The sequence below is a fragment of the Podarcis melisellensis genome (assembly GCF_964234715.1).
Source record: "Podarcis melisellensis genome assembly, chromosome: 1".
In the NCBI taxonomy this organism is placed as follows: Eukaryota; Metazoa; Chordata; class Lepidosauria; order Squamata; family Lacertidae; genus Podarcis; species Podarcis melisellensis.
In genome coordinates this window covers 107477405-107490915 of record NC_138528.1, presented here as the reverse complement: position 1 = coordinate 107490915, position 13511 = coordinate 107477405, and the positions used below count along the sequence as shown (strand labels likewise).

Genomic DNA, 13511 nt, shown 5'->3' with positions numbered 1-13511 from the left:
CCGCATGGAGAATAAGTGTCTCCCAAGAATTCTCAATACCCTTAAACTACAGTTCCCAGGATTCTTTAGGGGAAGCCAGGTCTGTTAACTTGAGCCTGGATAGCTCAGTTGGTTAGATTGTAGTGCTGATAATGCCAAGGTTGCAGGTTTGATCCTCATATGGGACAGCTGCATATTCCTGCATTGCAGGGGGTTGGACTGGATCAGTGTTTCCCAAACTTGTGTCTCTAGCTGTTTTTGGACTACAGTTTCCATCATCCCTGACTACTGCTCCTGCTAGCTAAGGATGATGGGAGTTGTAGTCCAAAAACAGCTGGAGACCCAAGTTTGGGAAACACTGAACTAGATGATCCTCAGGGTCCCTTCCAACTCTACAATTCTATGGTTCTATGATAATAATGCTGTAATTTTATGGTGGAGGTGGGACCCCAGTGTCAGCAGCTCGTCCTACACTCAAGTAGGTCCCTGGCAGAGACACATGCCCGACTGGCATGTTCCCTCCCTCCTGGTCAATCGTTTGGGAGCTTCAAAAGCTTTCTTCTGCCCGAACATCACAGCGACCGATGCCAACAGACACTGGCACACTTAGGGATCTGCAGAGTCTTCACAGTTCGCATGACAGACCTCAGCAACTCAGCATTTTGGCTAATCTACTTTATTTACATATAAACACACTCGGAGCACTGCAACACGACTGCCTCTCTCTCTAGCATCAGACAAGAAAGAATAAGGACAACAGACAATAGTCCCACTTCACGGAACACAGTAACACAAACATCATGTCTCCGTCACTTCCCACTGTGGAGATAGACAATGTGATAGACAAAAATCCCATGACTGCAATAATGGAGCAGGAATTCTAACACCCAGATCCACCTGCCCATCACAAGAGGTCTAGGGCAGCCATTAAGGAAGCAGCTTCCCGAGAGCACTGGGCTTGTTGCGTATTATATTATACAGAGCTGTATTCATCTGACAGTTCAGTGAGATGCTGAGCTCAGTTGGACTGAGCCCACAGAGAGCACTGGGACTTTCTTCTGACTCAGTTCCGTTAGCAATGATAGCTGAAATGATCCAATACTAAAGGCACTGGATTTCTAGTGTAGGGGAAGGGAACTTCATTCCACGAGCTGCAGCAGAGCAGAGGTTGTATTGTGGAAATTTCCAAAACAAAGCAGCCCCAGATTCTGTGCCTAAGCCTCAAGATAATAAAGCAAATGGGTATTTAGTCTAATGCTGAAAGTGATTATATTGTTACTATGGATTTGCTGCTGCTTGACTGTAGTGATATGAGCCAAGGTTGGAGCTGAGCATCTCTTTACTTTGGCAACAAACTGAGAATTGCTGTGCTGTATTTGGCTTTATGGCTTCTGATGTAAAGGTAATTTGACAAGGAGCAAATGTTTGACCCTCCAAGCCAGATTTTTTTTTTAATGACTTTGGCTGGGTCTGCAAGCAGTTCCCCATCTTTCACAATCAACGATGCTGTTGCATATAGACTATTTGCTCGAACATGCATGCTTTTTGAGGAACATTGATTTTCTTCCCTAGTTGCAATAAACCAGGGAAAGCTTTGAGAGAGCAGCACCCAGGGTCCTATATCTGACTATCCTTCTAAATTTTGGTCCCATTAAAAGCAGTACAGAACAATCATTAAACTGACTGGCTACTCAATAAACGTCTGAACAACCACTTAGTCCTATTGGAATAAAACAATGTCTTCAAGAGACACTTGAAAGTCTGAAGCAAGGATGCCTGCTGAATCTTTGCTGGAAGAGCATTCCACAGCGCGTAACCAGTGACACTAAACACCTGGTTGAGGCTAGACAAGCCTTTGTGACTTGGGGAGGAAACCAACAGTGGTTGTCTACATGAGCTTAGTGATCCAGTTGGGATTAGGACTCAGATGGTGCTGAAGGTATCCTGGACCCAAGTTGTTCAGGCTATTGTATAGCAACACAAGAGCATTGAACCTGGACAGGTAATATATGAGTAGCCAGTGCAAACATGTTACATGCTATCGGCCATCTGCATCCATTAGTAGCTTAGCCGCTGCATTTTGGACTAGTTGGGGCTTCCAGAAGCATCAAACTACCACAACAAGTATGTGGATTTGCTAGTATATTGATTTCCCGCAGGATCTTAAAGAGCAACTTCTAAAGTGTATGTGCTGTGTATTAACTACAAGTGAATGACTTCTCATTAGTCATTGGTTGAGCTGATGGGATGTCACAGAAGCCTGGAGACTAGAGTTGTCATAGCTCTGGTTTCAGTTTATTGATCTGACACATGGATGAGGCTGAGCCCAGGAGCTCCATACGCACTGTACAGGCTTGTGCACTGGGGAGGTCACTTCGGTGCTGCTAAGATAGCTGTTTGACTCCCCCCTGCAGAGGTGAACTCCATTGTCTCTCAAGACAGATGGAGGCCAACAACATGTAATGCCATAGAGTGTTCACAACGGGAAAAACAAACATTAACCAAAAAGTTCAACACAAGGGGCTTTTGATAATAAAGTCAGAAGAAAAATTAAATATCAGGAGTGAATGAAATGGATAAAATTATAAAGGGGGTATCAAAGCACAGCTTGAATTGTATAATGAAGGAAATAGGAAAAGAAGAAGGTCTTGCCTGTTTATAGATGCTGTCAAATAAGAACATATTTTAAAGATGTTTGCCACCCCCTGTGTGACTGCAGTGTCCTATTTTTTTAAATAAATAACCTCTAAATAGAGGTGAAATTGGAAGACTCAGTATCACTCCTAGCTGCTTGATTATTACATGTCAATTCTCCTAGATAGCTAATGAACATAACTTTTTAGAATCTGTTACCTAGCATATAGCATGAAAGGGACGCGGGTGGCGCTGTAGTCTAAACTCGGCTTGCCGATCAGAAGGTCGGCGGTTCGTCCGTTACTCGGTCCCAGCTCCTGCCAACCTAGCAGTTCGAAAGCACGTCAAAGTGCAAGTAGATAAATAGGTACCTCTCCGGTGGGAAGGAAAACGGCGTTTCCGTGCACTGCTCTGGTTTGCCAGAAGCGACTTAGTGATTCTGGCCACATGACCCGTAAGCTGTCTGCAGACAAACACCGGCTCCCTCGGCCAGTAAAGCGAGATGAGCGCCGCAACCCCAGAGTGGTCCATGACTGGACATAACGGTCAGGGGTCCCATGAAGCGTATTTCTAGCCCTGAGTGATTACTAGCTGAGCAGCTAGCAGAAGACATGCAATTCACATTATAAGATCACAAACATTTTAAATGCTTAAAATAAAAAATTCTCTTGCGGAGAATGTAAGAGACTGTGCTTGCGGTGGGAAATAATGTAGAAAGCTGAGAAGTGCTGAATCTCCAAATTTTCCTGTGCATTTGCCCAGCCTTCTGTTGACTGGCATTATGGAGCAAAAAATGATTCTATCACATTGCACCTTTCTTTGTTGCACAAGGCAAATCACTAGGGAATTAAGGCTATGGGGAAGGACTATAGTTCATTGGTAGAGCCTCTGTTATCCATGCTGCTGCTGCTGCTTTGGCGATCACTCGTAGCTGAGTAAGATTATCTTCCATGGTCTTAGAGGTGTGTCCGTAGGTGACTGTGGAGGCCAATTCTGGATCCAGACGTCCTTCCACAGTGGGGAGATGCAGGAGGTCCTGAGTTCAAGCCCTGGTGTGTCCAGGTAATGCTGTGAAAAGATACTATCTGAAACCTTGATTAGTTGCTTCAGGTCAGAGGAGGTAAGACTGAGCTTGATGCACCAATGGTCTGACTCAATAAAATGGAGCTGCCTGGTGATATAGATTTAGGGTAAAACCTAGAAATTAATAAATGCTAGGATTTTGGTTATTTGTGATATGAAGGGAGAATGCAACCTGCAAAGGAATTCCTGGGCTCGCTTATGCAAAGCAACCTGGCTGGGCTAGAACAGCTGAGGGACATTAACAATACAAGAAAACTCCTTTCCCCCTTGCCCCAGGTGTGAACAGAGATGGGAGATTTGGAAGGTTGCCAGGGTAACTGCCTGGGGGGGTGGGGCAAGGGTTGCTGGGAGGAAGAAGAGCTGAAACCCATCTTGGACAGGAAAAGGAGCTGAGATCCATCTTGGACAGGAAAAGGAGCTGAGATCCATCTTGGACAGGCTTGAGGCTGCCTGCGCTGCTGCCATGAAATGACCACATCTGGACTCCCTCCATGCAGACTGAAGGTGTAAATAAACCATATTTCTTAAAGCCACGACAGTCTCCGACGTGTCTTTAATTCTCCAAAGAAGCACGGATCCTGTGTGAGTGCCTAAGACCCCGTGGGCTCTTGCCGTCGCTTGGCAGAGAGAGGGGGAGACACCCAAGTTTTGTAACACTGTGTTCCTGTGTTGTGGTTTAAGGACTGCCAGATCATGATCACAGGTTACTGCTTTTGTCTGGTCCCCATCAAAATTTATAAACCTAATTCTGTGAATGGCTTACCGAGATAAAAAAAGGATAAGCTTCATAACGTTAGCTAGACATGCTCCAGCATGTTTGTGCGCCTGTATTTAAGAAATGAGTTATTGGATATATTGGCATGGTCTTTCCTCCCTTGTAACTGATTAAGACTTAATTCTTTAAAATTTCTAACTAATGAGACCTGGAGGTTGTTTTTTTGGTGTGTTTTTTAACCCTCTTGTCTATTGTCTGTCATTGGCTACATTCCAGCTATTTCAAGAAAACCCGACAAACCCGACAGCAGTTTTGGCAGGGATTACTAGTCCTGAGCGCTGAAGGAGCTATGAGCTATTTGGGGATGTGCTATAAAAATATGCTTGTATATTTTCCTGTAGTGTGCAATAGACGCTCCTCTTTTTAAGCAAAGGCCAGAGAAATATCCCATTGTCAAAGCTACTGCTTCAATTTAACTGTCTGCCCTTATTGGCACAAAAAGAAATTACCCTGGCTTGGCCATAAATGGGAGGTGGGGAATTTTGGGGCCTATTTTTGTGACCAGCTCAGTAAGTAAGTTAGTTAGCAACTGAGACACAGGAAGATAATTGACTCTCCTGGACCAAATCTATTACCAGTTTAGCAGTACAGTATGTAACTCCCTCCCTTTGTTGTTGGAATATATCCTTGTCTGATAAAAAAGCAGGTCCGGAATGTGCATGTTGCATATATTTTCAGCTCCAATCCATGCCATTTCTAAGGGTTGCATAACAGTTTGGAGGTAAGGAGTGTGTGTCTTTCATTTCAAACTGAAACAATTAATCTATCTGGGAGAGGAGTAAGATGCAACTCCCCGCTGCAGCGGCGAAGGCACTGTAGGCAGATGAGATTTTGAGTGATTTAAATGCTTGTTCAATCTGGGTCTCTAAACTTAAAAAGCAGAAGTATCGCAATGTGTTTCCAAGGACAGAGGAGGAGTCCTGCCCATGTATCCCGATTGGCCTACCATTGGCTAGTTCTGTCTGGGAGTCATCCTTAATTGGCTTTCCGAAGGAGTGGATTCACTGAAACAGCATGCCTTTTATTGCTTTGCTAGTCGTCTCTATGCACCGACTCTCATTAAGGTGTGGATGACTGGGAGCGGATCCACAGAGGGTTTTTTTTTTGGTCTTCTTAATTTTGCAAGTGGTCTGGACAAGAGTTTCTAAGCTAAATTACCTGTGACCGACAGAAATGAGCTTGTACGGAAGAAGGGCAACCTTTCCTGTGGTTACTCCAATAGTTCTGCAAAAACGGGTAGGTGACTTCGGAGGCTGAGGGGCAGGGGGAGGCATGTCTCTGTTTTGGAAGCAGAGGTTACCCAAAAGTAGAATATAAGTATTGCATCCAGTGTGAAAGGCATGCTGTGCATAAATTGCTGCCTTTCCTCTTAATTTAAATGTGGGATCTCCAGCCTTACTGAGGATTTAGCATGTGTGCTCCCTTGCAAAATTATGCAGTTCATCAGTTGCCCTGGGAACTTGGGCAGCAGGATGGAAATGACTGAAATAAATGGATAACTTAAAAAAACCCCGAACACATCTCTGAGCCTTTTTCTTGCTGCTGTTTCTGTTTTGATATGTAGATAAAGCTGCTTCTGTTGTTTTAAATGTACAGGTACTGACATTCTATAATATGGTCACTGTAAATGAAGTAGTGTGTAAGACCCAACAGAGTATTAGGTGGTGATGTTTTTTTTTAAAAAAAGAGGCCTGGCTTGTGGCAATCCCTTGTCTACGAAGTAGTTAGCAATCAGTCAGATGAGTGGCATATGAATAATAAAATTATTATTATTATGGGGCTTTAGTATTTTGATTAAGATTATGTAAGCAATGTTAGATTCTTTCCTCCCCTGTCTGTAAGTGTGGTGATTTCTGTTCTTGTAGCCACTCCAGTGAAATATATTGCTGCTATAATTCATTTCACAGTGAAAACTCAAGGCGTTTTAGATACATAAAAAATTTAAAAAGCCCTGTTTTATGTTTTGGTTGGTTTATTTCTGCACAACCTGGGGATCAAGTCATATTTTCCCCAAGCTGAACAGAAATAACCAGCCAAAACATTCAACAGGGCTTTTAAACGTTTTAAAGTGGCATGTGCTGAATTTCTGCCCGTCATTAACCTGTTACAGGCCAAGAGTTTATTTCAGGAGAAGGAAAAGCCCCAGAAGTTCAAAAACTCTTCATTCTACCTTTACTGAACTTGAAATCATGAATGTTCACAAAAGCTGAAGAGGGGTGGGGAATATCTGTAACGTGGGAATCAGTTTTCATTCATGATGAGATCTCTCAAATAAAAGTCGCACGAAATAACCCCGCTCCCAAAACATGATTCAAGTGCTTGTTAACCGATTCGAGGACATGTCTGGATACTTCACTTCCTATGCTGTGTTCCGCTGAAACGTCAAAACATGAATGATGGTAACAAGGTTGGCTCCAGAGGGTGGTGAGATGAGGTGAGACGTTTGCCAGACCCTGCAAACCAGCAGAAGGCTCTCCACCTGAACAGGCTTGCCCTTTCCACTTAGTACGCAGGTGGTGCTGTGGGTTAAACCACAGAGCCTAGGACTTGCCGATCAGAAGGTCGGTGGTTCGAATCCCAACAACGGGGTGAGCTCCCGTTTTTCGGTTCCTGCTCCTGCCAACCTAGCAGTTTGAAAGCACATCAAGTGCGGGAAGGTAAACTGCGTTTCCGTGCGCTGCTGTGGTTTGCCAGAAGCAGCCTTAGTCATGCTGGCCACATGACACGGAAGCTGTATGCCGGCTCCCTCAGCCAGTAAAGCGAGAGTAGTGCCGCAACCCCAGAGTCGGTCACAACTGGACCTAATGGTCAGGGGTCCCTTTACCTTTACGGGATATGCAAGATCAGATACAGCCTAAGACAATTCTCTGTTTCCATGGCTCACCTCTTAGAAGGCAAGGGAAGCTCACTGGGGATTGCTGTTATTGAGGGCCCCCAGAATCTTGGAGCTAGCACTGACTCGCACCATTGCACTTTGTTACACAAATTTATTAGCACCGATGTCTTTTCAAATAGTGTCTGGCTTGCAGTTGTACTAATGTGCCATTGTACAAATGCATCATGTTGCCCGACACTTTTCACAACTTAGAGTAGACTTGCCTACAACTCCCATTATCCTCTCTGTTAGCCCTGCTAGCTGGGGCTGGTGGGAGTTGCAGTCCTGCCATTTCTGGAAGGGACACATGCCCCCCATCCTTGCAATACTTTTACTGTGTTATGACTATTTACTAAAGCCCTCTTGAGTTTAATGGGGTTTTACTCCCAAGTAAGTGTGTACTGTGTAGGATTTCAGTTTTAATCTCCACAGGCCGTAGAACAATCCTGCAAGGTTGGTCGGTATATTTTGTAAGCTGTGCAAAATGTTGTAGGCGATCCAGTGCTTTGCCTGAGGCCTCCTAGTAGAATTGCTAGCTGACCGTAAAAAATAGTGTAGATTACTCCTGTGCCTTTAACATCCCTTTGATCTACAGAAACCAGCAGGCGAAGCTTCCCACCAGGTGGAGATCAATATTGCTTGCCAGCTGCTGCAAATTGGATCACAGTTAAAGGCACAGGGCTTGGTTCAAAAGTTGACAACCCTGCCAGCCAGAGTGGTTATGGGCAGTGGTGAGGTTTAGATCAGGGACTTGCTCATTCTGAACTCTGTTCCAGCCAGGATCAGCTATGTTTAAAACTTTGAAGATAAAAACTAGAATGTGTGTCACTGGAAATTGGAATAACACACCATTTTCTGTTTAAATGGGTTGTGGGTGCTGCCAATGTGTACTGTTATCCAGGGAGCTGTACTGAAACTAAAGCCATAGTTGGAAAGACCTCAAAGAGAGGCAGAATCCTGAAAAGAGAAATGAATGTGATGACAGCCTTTCCTAGTGAACTTCTGCTAGACCTAAACCACTGTTAAAATTAGGAAGATAGTATTTTAAGCAGTGGATTCGGACCTTTTAATATGCTTCTTGGGTGGCGGTGGTATTTGGTTCTCATGTTCTGGATTATGCTTCTGCAAATAACATGTAGCAGTTCATTCTGCTGTAGAGTCGGGGTTTGATTTACTCCTGACCTCCGTCCTCTCAAGTCTATAATACCTCACTCCTTTACTTCATTACACTTAGTGGCAGTGGTTTGCTCTGAGTATTTGTGTGTATATGCCCAAACTGAAAGCAATTTCAGACAGGATCCTTAGTTATTTGTCTCAGATTCCTATGCTGAGCTCAAATTAACCTCTTATACATTTGCATGATAGTTTGTAATATTGGACGTACCATGTTGTTTGATTTGTGAATGGAGGCCCTTCTTGTTATACCATCACCAAGAAAAGCCTTTCAGTTTAGGACTTGGGGAAAGGCCTTCTCTGTAGTGGCACCCCAGTTTTGGATCACCCTTTTTTCTTAGGTCAATCTGGTGCCAACACTGGGCCATCTTTCATTTCTAGCTGAAAACCCCTGTCTTAATTCAGGCCTTTTGTCTTAGGTCATTGGACCATGGAGTGGGGATAGAATAATTTATGTACTAAGTTGCTGTTGTTTGAAAAAAAGATTTTTTAATTTAAAAACATTGGTTTGAAGTGTTTTTTATTGTTGTGACGTCATTTTAATGATGAAGGATAGGATATAAATGCTGGAAATGAAACTTTTTAAATACTTTGTAAACCACTTAGAAGCCTGTTTTGGCATTAAGCAGGGTGCAAATAAACAAGAAGGAACACTGCACCCTTTTGCTGAAGTGCACACATTTTTTTATCCAAAGGTCAGCAGCGTGTGCTTTGATTCCTTTCCTTTTTCTTTTCTGATATCTTTCAGTGACCTTCATGGAGCTTTATGAGGTTTCGTTTTTTTAAAAGGAAAGCTGAGCTAACAGCTATATTGTATGGGAGCAATTGCACGGAAAAAGGCACAATCAGTGAAAATGTTTTAGATGCCCTTGAACAAGAACATGGTAATGAGCCAATGCCTAGCGCCTTCCTTGGCTTGATGAGCTTTCTACCTCTCCCTGTCGTCGTCCCCTCCTCCCCCACTTAGATTTTTTATTTCTCTTCCAACCCCTCTGCTCATTTCTTCCAAATACTTGAATATTCTTCATATAGTAACCAAGGAAATTGGCAAGGCTAGCAGCATCCAGCGCTCATAATCCTCTTTCCTTGGCAGAACTCCCTGCCTTGGAAAGGGGGAGAGGGAACAGATTTCTTGCTATTGAGGAAACCGGCGCTCCATGTCTTTGTCCTAGTCTTCTCTCAAATAAATTAGGCTTCCAGAAGGTCAGAATCTAACCTTCAGACTGTTAACTTGCCTTGGAAGTATATTGGGCGGCCTACCTAACAGTTATTTCTGCCAGCAGTAAATCTTGACTGAGTGGACATTTGGATTCTTTTGTGGATGCAGATTGAAGAGTATTGTAGCCTAGAAACTGCACATAAGGAATTGCTTACAGACCTTTGGTAGTAAAGACTTTTTTTTTTTTAACGCAGCACTGAAGCGACTTTGATGAATTATGTGTAAATGTGGGTTCTGAGTTTTTCTGTAATATCCCACAAACTAAACTTGATACACAGATGCCTGAGGTCTAGACAGCTTTTCTTCCTGCAAGTTGTGCCCTGCATTTGAATCTCCTCTACCATTTTGTGTGTGTGTGTGAGTGTTGTTAGATGCATGAGTTTTTAAAATTGCTTTAAAGATAGGATGGAACATGCTTGGGCTGCTGCTTTGAAGTGTTTTAAAGAGGTACACATGATGTGGCGTTCCTCAACGGAGGCAACACTTCTGTGTTTGCAAATGTTACATCGCATGGTGTCCTATCAGTGTGCTGAATCAGAGGGCAATGGGTGGAAACATGCATCATCATATCCCTTTGGAGGGCCCTTGCAGCAAAGGGCAGTGATCGACAACAAAAGTGTGAGCAGAACAACTTCCCCTCCTTCACCCTGCATGTGCTCTGTGCTATCCTCAAATGTGCTCCAAAGAGTTGGCAGGGGAACACCCAGTACAGATTTGGGGGACAGAGCGGGAGGAGAAATCCCCTTCTGCATCAGAGTTGTTCTGCTTTCACAAAGTCATGCATTGAATGCAATACCTTGTGTTCTCTTCTCGTACGCACCCTTTCGTAATAACAGGCATTTTTTGCTAATATAAAAACAAATCTCTTTCAAATCAGAACCGGTGAAGGCGGTGAAGGTCCTGTGTAAGTGCCTGGAGGCGGTTGGAGGATGGATGGCGGCTAACAGATTGAGGTTGAACCCTAACAAGGCAGAAGTACTGTTTTGGGGGGACAGGAGGCGGGCAGGTGTGGAGGATTCCCTGCTCCTGAATGGGGTAACTGTGCCCCTGAAGGACCAGGTGCGCAGCCTGGGAGTCATTTTGGACTCACAGCTGTCCATGGAGGCGCAGGTCAATTCTGTGTCCAGGGCAGCTGCTTACCAGCTCCATCTGGTATGCAGGCTGAGACCCTATCTGCCTGCGGACTGTCCTGCCAGAGTGGTGCGTGCTCTGGTTATCTCTCGCTTTGACTACTGCAATGCGCTCTACGTGGGGCTACCTTTGAAGGTGACCCAGAAACTACAACTAATCCAGAATGCGGCAGCCAGACTGGTGAATGGGAGTGGCTGCTGAGACCACATAACACCAGTCTTGAAAGACCTGCATTGGCTCCCAGTACGTTTCTGAGCACAATTGAAAGTGTTGGTGCTGACCTTTAAAGCCCTAAACAACCTCGGACCTACGGGACCGCCTCTCCTGGTATGCCCCACAGAGAAACTTACGGTCTTCAAATAAAAACATCTTGAAGGTCCCAGGCCACAGAGAAGTTAGGCTGGCCTCAACTAGAGCCAGGTCTTTTTCGGCTGTGGCTCCGATCTGGTGGAACGCTCTGTCACTAGAGACTAGGGCCCTGCGGGACTTGACATCTTTCCGCAGGGCCTGCAAGACAGAGCTGTTCCACCAGGCCTTTGGCCAGGGCACAGCCTGACTCCCTCCCTCGGCAATCTTCGTGGAGCTCTGGCACAATGGTTGCCAGTGGCTTGATTTGAATCAATTTTATAATGAATGATTTTAGAGTGTTGTTTGTACTGTGCTTTTGTACTGTTTTATTTTTGTTAGCCGCCCTGAGCCCGGCTTTGGCTGGGGAGGGCGGGATATAAATAAAATTTATTATTATTATTATTATTATTATTATACCTGAAGGAGCGTCACCACCCCTATCATTCTGCCCGGTCACTGAGGTCCAGTACCAAGGGCCTTCTGGCGGTTCCCTCCCTGCGAGATGCCAAGTTACAGAGAATCAGGCAGAGGGCCTTCTTGGTAGTGGCACATCTCAGGTGGGTGCTGATGCCATTACAAGCGAACAAGGGAGTTGTTCATGGTGAGTTCCGGCAACTCTTTTCTAGAAAAATAGCCCTGCCTATATTTATGTATCTGTTGGATTCCCCCCCCCCCTCCCAAGTTATATCTATAGATGGTTGTTAAACTGGAAGTAATTGTGTCAGATATTGCACACAGAGCAATTGTTGCAGAGGAAGGTTCTCCCCATGCTGCAAGCATAAAACAAAATCACCTGCTAATGAAACCAACATTTTCACATTTTACACGTCTGCATGTATCAGCTAATCTTCTTTTGCCTTTTTAACAGGTAATCAAAATATATAGTGAGGATGACTCTAGCAGAGCTTTGGAAGTACCAAGTGATATAACAGCCAGAGATCTGTGCCAGTTGCTCATACTAAAGAACCATTATGTGGATGATCACAGCTGGACTATGTTTGAACATCTCACTTCCTTAGGTTTAGGTAAGTACTGCTTGCTTCAGAAAGTGTGTCGTTTACAGATGTTGCTAGGGGGAGCTCCAGTTCTTTTGTGCTGGGCCTCGGATTGTCTGTTCTTCTTAATCTGCACTCTTAATATGCTCAGAGACCTAAGTTTGCATTTGTAGGTCACGGACCTGTGCCTGAAGTCTCTAGGAGTCTAGAGCCACTGTTTTGTATGTTTCGCTGGGCGTCACAAACACACAGAAACACTTGCAACCAATGCAGTACTAAGTAACTGTCCTACCAGTGCAAGGATTTACACTTGTGCAGTGGGAGCGCATGCCCCCAAATCTTTCATAGTGGGATGGGGGTGCAGGGAGAGGGCTGAAAGTCTTGCCATGCAAGTGCACTGTTAGGGCAGTTCATAGAACAGTAGAGTTGGAAGGGACCCTGAGGATCATCTAGCCCAACCCACTGCAATGCAGGAAAATGCAGTTGTCCCATAAGGGGATCAAACCTGCAACCTTGGCATTATCAGCACCATGCTCTAACCAAACTATCCAGTTGCTTAGCACTGCATTGGATAGAAGCCTGAATATCACCCTATCCGGTGTTTCTTTTTTTAAGGAAAAAAAAGGTGCCAGTATTCACCATGAAGTTACAATAAGTGCCACAATTTTAACCAGTGCTTTTCTTCAAGGAAAAAAAGGTTCCCATGCTACGTACCCTTGAGTACCCCCAGAAAAAAGGCACTGGGCATTGTCTTTCACAGTAGGATAAGAACGCACAACTCACCCAAATATTTCCAGAGGTTTTTTTGGGGGGAGGGGGATGTATTTTTTCAAATAAAAAAACCAACAGACTTCTAAATCTGTAAACTTGCATCCTTCATCACACATACATCAGCCCCGCTGCACAGAAAGCCAAAAATATTGCTGCAAGGACATTGTTGGCTGTGCTGCAGTTACAGTAGTGATAGCCTACTGCATATTTCAGTGTGGATAGTGAATGCCTTGTCTTCTAAATTACATTTTGTTCCACTGAAGGAGACTTGTCGGCATCCTCTTACAGGGCCATAAATTATCCTGCTGAGATTTGATTTAAAGTCCACTAAAGCAATCGTGGGGAATTCAGAACTGCGGCTGTTGAACTTCTGAAAGCCCAGATCAAACCGTGCTATGCCAGCAGCGTTTGAGCTGTGCGGTTCTGAAGCTGTGTTGAATTAAGTAATAAGCATGAAAGATGGAACTTTTACAGCTTGTGCTACATTAGCAATGCTTGCCCGGGCGTATTGGAGCCGCAGCTTGTCGT

General features: G+C 44.4%; 1 protein-coding gene across 3 annotated transcripts in view; it reads left to right on the top strand.

The window, feature by feature from the left end:
* Positions 1-13511, top strand: part of GRB14 (growth factor receptor bound protein 14) — a 47908-nt gene that overhangs the window by 15766 nt on the left and 18631 nt on the right. For 2 of the 3 annotated variants that reach the window (XM_081923502.1, XM_081923501.1), the window contains exon 3: positions 12086-12242. In XM_081923502.1, the coding sequence (XP_081779628.1) occupies positions 12086-12242 (157 nt within the window). Of the gene's footprint in view, positions 1-5361; positions 5708-12085; positions 12243-13511 lie in introns of those variants that run through there. The other variant, XM_081923503.1, reaches the window with a different exon arrangement.